The 8,321-nt window shown below is 36.4% G+C and overlaps 1 protein-coding gene across 4 annotated transcripts in view; it reads left to right on the forward strand.

Annotated features, from left to right (window-relative positions):
* LOC150088662 (serine/threonine-protein phosphatase 2A 56 kDa regulatory subunit epsilon isoform-like) overlaps nt 1-8,013 on the forward strand; it is a 258,149-nt gene extending 250,136 nt beyond the window's left edge. For 3 of the 4 annotated variants that reach the window (XM_090369608.1, XM_090369611.1, XM_090369610.1), the window contains exon 12: nt 7,468-8,013. In XM_090369608.1, coding sequence (XP_090225734.1) covers nt 7,468-7,594 — 127 coding nt within the window. In that variant the 3' untranslated portion in view covers nt 7,595-8,013. Of the gene's footprint in view, nt 1-6,423; nt 6,798-7,467 lie in introns of those variants that run through there. The other variant, XM_090369609.1, reaches the window with a different exon arrangement.
* Nucleotides 8,014-8,321: the final 308 nt, after the last annotated feature.

Genomic DNA, 8,321 nt, shown 5'->3' on the forward strand with positions numbered 1-8,321 from the left:
TCTGAGATGAGCAGTAGTTGAATCAACCGATAACTGATATTCTGTCAGAACAAGTACATGGGGTTTGGCAGACTGCAAGTGGAAATGGACATCGTTGAGATTAGAATTGAGAACACGTATATTTGTGAAATGAATTAGGAAGTGCTTGGGAGGTTTAGAACTTTTTGCAGATAAGCTTGCTCTATTAGTTTGTCAATTCATGGTGTATTCAATAATAAGAAAAAGTGGGTGGGACATGCTGTATGAAGTAATGAAATTGTTGGATATGGCATACATATGGTAAGAATATACCCAGATCATTGACATAACGTGCCGTCGACAGTGCCCCCCCTCCCCCGCACACTCATTACTTGGACTCCCTCCAGTCACTATCTGGCAGAGTAGAGGTAGCAAGATTATACACTAGCTGATCCGGAAGCCTCCTAGAGTAGGTTCGGTCCAGTATACTAACTAGCGGCCGATCTGCGAACACCGTTTTAGAGCTGTTCCCTCGAAATGTAAAGAATAATGGATCTCGCCACGATGTTCATCAGTCATCTATCACCTAGATAGGTGCATGCTTAAAAATTTAATTTGATTTATTTACATGAGGAATTACTTTTGATTGGATTTTAAATTGTAGGAAAGAAGAGATTGTAGAAGGTGTAAATGGTAGGTGCTTGTTCCTTGAGGAGTTGACACACAAACCAGACTCTTCAGTGTAATCCGGAAAGTCATTGGTAAGTTGTTGAGCCATATGTAATGCATTGAGACGGCTGGCATTACTGTAAGAGGAAGCAACTATTGAACTACATTCAGCAGGTTGTCCCGAGGTGCAGTAATAGTTCTGAACCGAAATATCAGAGGATCAGAAATAACTGAATTGTTGCATAAATTGTGGAAATGAGTTGAAGAAGACACATTTCAGTTGAATGTGTGCTGAGATGCCATAGTGAATTAACATGGCCTGGAAGCAAGAAATTTGCCTAGAAAATGGTTTCAAGAGAATTTTGTCTTAAAGCGTTAGTAAGGGGAAGCAAATAGAGATAGGCATGAAGTGTGTATATATATATATATATATATATATATACAAAGGGTACTAGGAAAGTTTTGCAATATAGCTTTGTTTATTTAATTTTTTTCAAAGTAATTTCCTCTACATTCAATACACCTCTCCATCCTCCGAAACCAATCTTTAAACCAGTTCTGCCAAGTTTCACTAGGGAGTAAAGCACACTCGTTGTCCCAAGCCCGTAGAAGGTCCTCATCACTGGAAAACCGCCTCCCTTTTAGCTTCATTTTCACATGCGGGAACAGTGCAAAGTCGCAGGGAGCAAGGTCTGGCCTGTAGGGAGGGTGCTCGAGAAGTTTCAGTCCTGTCGTGGTCAAATATTCGGTGCAGGCTTTGGAGCGGTGAGCTGCAGCATTATCGTGATGGAGGTACCAGGTGTCCATTCTTGACTTTGGCCGCAGGTTCTTCATAGATCCAATGACTTTAGGCAGGCATTGTTCAGTATACCACTTAGCTGTGACTGTCTTCTGCGTGTCCAAAACGACACGTTCCACAATTCCACTCGATTTGAAAAATACAGCTATCATTTTCTTCTTTACAGATCGGGATTTTCTGACAATTACGGGTGTGTCGTCATCATCAAAGACCCAAACTTTGTTTTGAGCCTTGGTCAGCAGATCGTAATAGTACAGCCAAGTCTCGTCACCTGTCACGATGTTGTTCACATACCGAGATTGTCCCTTATCAAACTTTTTTAACATCTCCCGGCACCAAGTAACACGTCGTGTCATCTGCTCTTCAGTCAGTTGATGCGGCACCCAGAGAGAACAAAGTTTCTTCACGTGCAAATGATCTTGCAGAATCGAACGAATTGCTGGTGCATTTAGGCCCAAAGTATCCTCTATCTGTTGGTAGGTCACTCGCCTGTTTTCGTCAAGCATTTTCCTCACAGCAGTAACGTTTTCCTCCGTAACTGACGTTCGTGGCCTTCCCGGCCTCTCAGAATCCTCCAGAGTGAAATTTCCCCTTTGGAATTCTCTATACCACCTGAATATCGTTGTACGATGTGGACAATCATCATCTAGTGCAAGAGTCATTTCTTCTAAGCACTGGTCTATGGTTAAACCACGCACGAAATTATACCGCAAAACTGTCCTTATCTCATTTCGTGACCACGATGCCATCGCAAGCACTTTACACTCTCACTACTAATGAAAAACTGAGCCCATCGACTTGGTGCGGCGGCTACTATGCACGTATGAAAATGTCTCAACATGCAGCAACAAGCAGCTTCCTGTGATTCATTGTTGCGTCATATTGCAAAACTTTCCTAGTACCCTTTGTATATATATATATATATATATTTTTTTTTTTTTTTTGCTCTCGTGGCTTTCCACGAGATCTGGCAGAGTAGAGGAAATAGGAGTAATGGAGATAGGAGTAATGCTTTAGTATTTCCAGTCTAGGGGTATGTAAGAGTTTGGGTGTGGAGATTTGCCAAGATATCTAGGAATTAAAAACTACCAATTTTGAGGAGGCAGTTGAGGATACTATCCATTCCTATTGCAGAGAAATTTGGGAGTTGGTTAGCTATTTTAAAGTTTGAGAATGAAATAGACTTTAGACAGCATGTCACAACATAGGCATTGCATTGTTTGTTGACACGAGACAAAATCTGGTAACATGGTCATCCCAGGCTTCTAGCTGGAAATCTTGAAGGATAAATGAGGTTTTTTGTGAAACGATCCTCTTTCCCTTTTCAGTTTGGGCTTCATAAACTGAGTTAGGGCTGCATTCTTAACAGTATTAGAGACCAGTGATCTGAGAAGTCAGCATATACTTATACTACAATCATGTGCTTCTTATTTTCACGTAACGAGTAAAAATAAATTTCTCTGATATGCTGATGTTGAAACACATCCTTCTTTTCTTAATGCTTTACTGAAAAATTGTAAATAATACATGATAATTCTGCATTCTTTGCTTAAGAATAAATTATGGTTTGGAAATTTTAGAATTTGTGATATTAATTAAGCTGTTGTTTTGGAGTTTATTTCATCTCCTCTTGAGACAAATTGTTAAACAGTTAATCAACAGTGTTACTCTAAATTGTATTCTTTAAAAATGCAAAATAGCTGTCTACATTATTTCAAAAAGTACTTATATTGATCACAATAAATGTGCTTATGTTTGCACTGTCATCTTTCACATACATCAACAGAAAATGGACACTTCTGAACAAAGGAAGCTTGCTTCTGAAGTCTGACACCTTGAATAGTTGATGCAGTGTTATGTGAGATATGTGTTGGATTCTACAGATTCTGTTGGCCTTGGCACATTGTCTGCTGCTTGAGGATAAGTTGGATATGGTCTGCCAGATCTCTGGTCAGTCTGTATAGCTGAGGATGGAAGAGTTATACTCTGATTAGGATCCCATTTTGGGTTGGTGTTCTTTGGGAGAGGGATACCCTGGCAACAGGTGGAAGGAGGCTGAGAATGAGTTATGGATCTGGTGTAGAACATTCTCTCTGCATAAAATGGTTAATAATTTCAAATTTTAGTTGAAATTATGAGAAGGGCTGGAATATGACTCGGGCTTCCACAAATTCTCTCCTTTATCTTATTATGCACTTTTCTGTTATACATTTTCTCAGTTTCTCGTAGGTGTCATCAGTATAGTTCTTACCACATTGTTATAGAAACCAGTAGTTATTTCCATATTGTAAAATTTTTGTTAACATTCAAAGTGTTTGTCGTCTTTGATTTTGGAGAAATCAGTAGTAATTAGTCTTTTGAGATGGACTGTATTATTTTAAAAATTCCAGATAATGAGTCTGCACAGTTAACAAGTACCACCTATATAATATTTCAGTAATAATTTACAGTGAATTAGACTTTCTATACACATATATACTTCTATGTAATCAGGAAATTTTGAAATAACTTCACCCCTTAATTCTGAATTTTCCAAGGTGTAAAAAGGATTGTTTATATCAGTGCTTGGAAATCTGACCTACTACCACCAAAATTTGGCTGATCCGCTAATTAAATGCCCAAAAAAAATTAGCTTAAAATTTTAAATAATATATAAGTACTTTAGTTTTTAAATGGTCCAGTATTTTTTGTTAGACCTATCCATTTATTATTCAGAAAAATCTGAAAATCTATTTTATTATGGAATTGAAATGTTGGTTTCGATTTTAGACATAGTAGTGCATGTGGCAGTTAGATTGTAATGCAAGAACAGGTTATTTTGATCTTGATGTGTGTGTGTGCTTTCTGGACTTTATACACCTAATGTAACATGAGATATATCAATGAATTGACATATACGAGGTGTCACAATAAAGTTTTGAGAATAATTCACTTAAAAATTTTATTTTGAAAATTATACAGACGTGAGGTCATCCCCTTCAGGCTGTACACACTCATTCCAGCGTAGGATCCATTGATCGTAACATTTCTGGTACTCACTTTCTGGTATCTGTTTTAATACCCACATTACATTACTCTGTATTTCAGAAACTGACTGAAAATGCGTTCCTTTCATGACTTCTTCTAGTCGAGGAAATAAAACAAAGTCACAAGGAGACAAATCAGGCGAAAACGGAGGGTGCTGCAACGTTGTGATTGATTTTGAAGTTAAAAAAACTCTTTCACTACAATGGCGGAATGTGTGGGAGCATTGTAATGATGCAAAATCCATGACAGGGCAATTTCAGGCCGAACCCGGTTGACTCGCTTGCGAAGCCTTTGCAAAACTTGAAGGTAAAATTATCGATTGACAGTGTGGACAATTCCTTTTCAATCAAAAAAGCAAATTAACATGGTTTTGACTTTGACATTCTCGCTTTTGTTGGGTCTTGGCGAGGAAGCTCCCTTCCATTGTTGACTTTGTCTTTTTGTTTTGGGGTCATAAGCAAATACCCAGCTTTCATCCCCTGTAATCATGCAAAAAAGCAAATCTGGAACATCTTCAATGCTTTCCAACATCTCCTGAGAATGTCACAACCAAATTTCTTTCTGCTCATGAGAGAGGTTTTTCAGTACCAGCTTTGCACACACTTTCCTCAGCAACAAATTTTCAGTCAAAATTAATGTAACACTTTCCCGATTAATGTTTAGTTTTTTGGCAATCATTCTTGTGGTTAACCACCTATCACTTCGAACAAGATCACACACACAAACAATGTTTTTGTCGTGTTGCCATGGAAGGACGCCCTGAACGCTCAGCATCTTCGATGGATTCATGTCCTTCTCGAAACTGTTCTGCACAGTTGAAAATGCGTGGTTTTGACATGGTATCGTTTCCGTAAACTCTGGTCAACTTTTCATAAATATCCGTTGATGATTCGCCACTTTTCACCAAACCTTTTTATCACAACTCTTTGCTCTAAATTGCGTTCCATTTTTCATAACACAGAACAGAAACACGTCTTTTTAACCGAACTTGTACAATGACTGGAACGACTGGTGAAGTTTACCCTTTGCATGCAGGTGGGGGGGGGGGTTTCAGGCTACACAGCCGGAGGACATAATGGTTTACAGTGTGGCCACTTTGACGGAAACAAAATTATTCTTGAAACTTTATTGTCATACCTCGTAAACAATCACCATTACCTTTTGATGTAAAAACTTTTCACTTTGGACCAGAAAAAGTGCTTTTCTACATATTGCATTTTTATTTTTGCTTGCTTTGTTTTCCAAGTATAAAACAGGTATTTTTTTGTGCTCATTTGCAGATATATGTAAATATTATGTAATTTAATACTAATAATAAAAAAACACATCGGTAATGTTTAAGCTAATATTAATTCTTATATAAAAGTATAAATTATTATTGCCTTCAATCTCATTGTCATTGTCTAAGGTAAAAGCAGAATGCCATCTGCAGTTATTTCAACTCTGGTATTGTTTAATTGAGTGGAAGGTTTGATAATGGTTTTATTCTCTGGTATCTGTGGATTTTCTAGAATGATTATAAATGATTAAAAGAATGTATGTCTTTCTACACCCCGTATTCTTTGCAGTAATTTCGTTTTTTTATAGTGTTTATTTGCTGAAATTGGGAGAATATTTTTCCTGTTAAATCTTACAATCCTGTCAGTATCAGAGTTGCCAGTGAGCCACAAATCCTCTAATACAGGAAATATATATCTGTGACCAGTAATTCCACAATGAGGTCTACTGGTTGCATAGAATTTTAGCTGGATAAATGGTGCTGAATTTTTATTTTCTTTGTTTTCCTCCCATTTTTTTAAATATGTAGCTAAAAACTTTCTGTTTGAGATGTGCATAATGTTAGAAATTTAAAAAAAGTGAATAAATAAAATCTTTAAATACACAGTTCATTTATTTTAATGTCTTTGTGTTGGGACCTAGGGGTACTCCATCAATGATTTCTTCCTTTTTCTTCATCTTTACTGATAAAGGTCTCTTCACTTCTAAGATCTTCATTTGAGGAAGAAGAAGAAAGACTCATTTTCGTCATCCTTTTATTTTGGTTGGATTTCAAATGCTTGACACCAGGAGCGGCACAAGATATTTTGCAACTTCTCGCATGATGAATTTTTCCTGCCATTTTAAGTTCAGAAAAAGTTAAGTAGGAAAAGCACAATTTTTGTCATCTCAAAACCTCAGTGGCTGTGTGGATTGCCTGAGCAGTTTCATCAGATCTGCTTTGCATTTATACCATTATTGCTAGCTATGACTGACACAATGGATATCTATCACTGTTTTGGATAGCCCCACTTCTTAAATGGTGGGTTAAAATAATTAAATTACGAAGTATACAAAAGTTCCTCTTAATATTCCAAATGGTCATTGAAAAAATATCATCAGTAACATAAAGACAATGGGAAGGAGTTAAATAAGTAAACAGGCATGAGATGATTTAAATTTTTACAGCAAAATCTACAGAATGACTTGTCCTTTTCACTAGGGAACTGGTTAAAAAAAAGTGTTGTGTATCTACCTAGATAACTTGTTTCCAGAAATGTAAAAATTATGTAGAAGTATAGATTTTTTTTTTTAAACTTTTTTTTTCTATTGCAAACTACTTTTTGAAGTCTGAATAATTCTACATAATTAAATGCACAATTTGACCATGTGATACCCTTTATGTAATCTTTTAAATTAATACAGCAATATGTTTAGATGGATATAGAAACTTAGTATTCAGAATTTGAACTAACAATGGCTGTATAAAATGGCTGTGTATGAAAATAAATCGCTAATTTTAAATTGTGCAGTGTGACTTGCTTTCTGAAAATGACATTCTTTCCACATTGTGAATAGGAGACTACTAAGATATGTCTTAACGTAGAAATTTTATTTAGTATAGTAATAAGATTTCGTTGGTTCTTTCACAAATAATATATATTAATTTAAGTTTTCAGTTAAATATTAAACTGCCTTGCATATGATTGCCTCTTTTTACACTTTCCTCTTATCTGTTAAATATCTTTATCTGGCAGAGAAAAAAAAAGAGAGAAGGAACGAGATGAACTCTGGAGGAAATTGTTACAGTTGGAGCTGAACCATAAAGCAAGACTTAGCAACAGTCAGGATTCCCCTATAAACAATGAAGAATACAAAAACTGACAAGATGTTGTGTAAGTTGTTTACTGTTGCACAATGAGCACATCCTTCCCTGTAGTTGGGATTTTTTCCTTAGAGTGCCACTAAAGTCCTATGGACTACCCAGGTCATCCGTTATCCAGTTGTCAGTAGCAAGTTGGCAGAACTTGGTGTTAGTTTCAGCACAAACAGGTGTGACACTGGGGCCATCTGGTGATGAAGTGTATTATAGACAGACTCCCATCTGTGTACAAAGTGGTATAAATTATTGTGAGCAGTTCCGCTGTGACACATGCACTCCATGGATACTGTTGTCTATGGTTACTGACATAGAAATGTCCACATGTCCACAGGATGCTGTGCTCCAGTCACTGCTAAGTCATGCCCTGTGGGCACAGGATAACTCATGATGATGAATCTCCATTGTTGTATTGTAAATAAAGATTGGCTATCTGAAATGTAGTTGTGTAATTATTTTATGTACAAAAATATATTACATAGTATACCATTATTATAACACAGTTACACTTAGTTGATACCTGCTAATTTTGTATAACAAGGTCTGACTGAATTCTTAGTTAAAATCATGTGAAATTTGGTTTTAAAACATTTTAAAGTAAACTGTTAGTGTCTGCATTTTATTACAGTATGTTCTGATTTTGTGTACAGGTAATAGTTTTTGGATTTCTTTAATGCAGCTGTTCACCATTATTGTAAGTTTTAAAAAGTACTGTTATAAGCTAACCATTGT

This window comes from Mastigoproctus giganteus, chromosome 3, assembly GCF_048544385.1.
Source record: "Mastigoproctus giganteus isolate SK-2022 chromosome 3, ASM4854438v1, whole genome shotgun sequence".
Lineage (NCBI taxonomy): Eukaryota > Metazoa > Arthropoda > Arachnida > Uropygi > Thelyphonidae > Mastigoproctus > Mastigoproctus giganteus.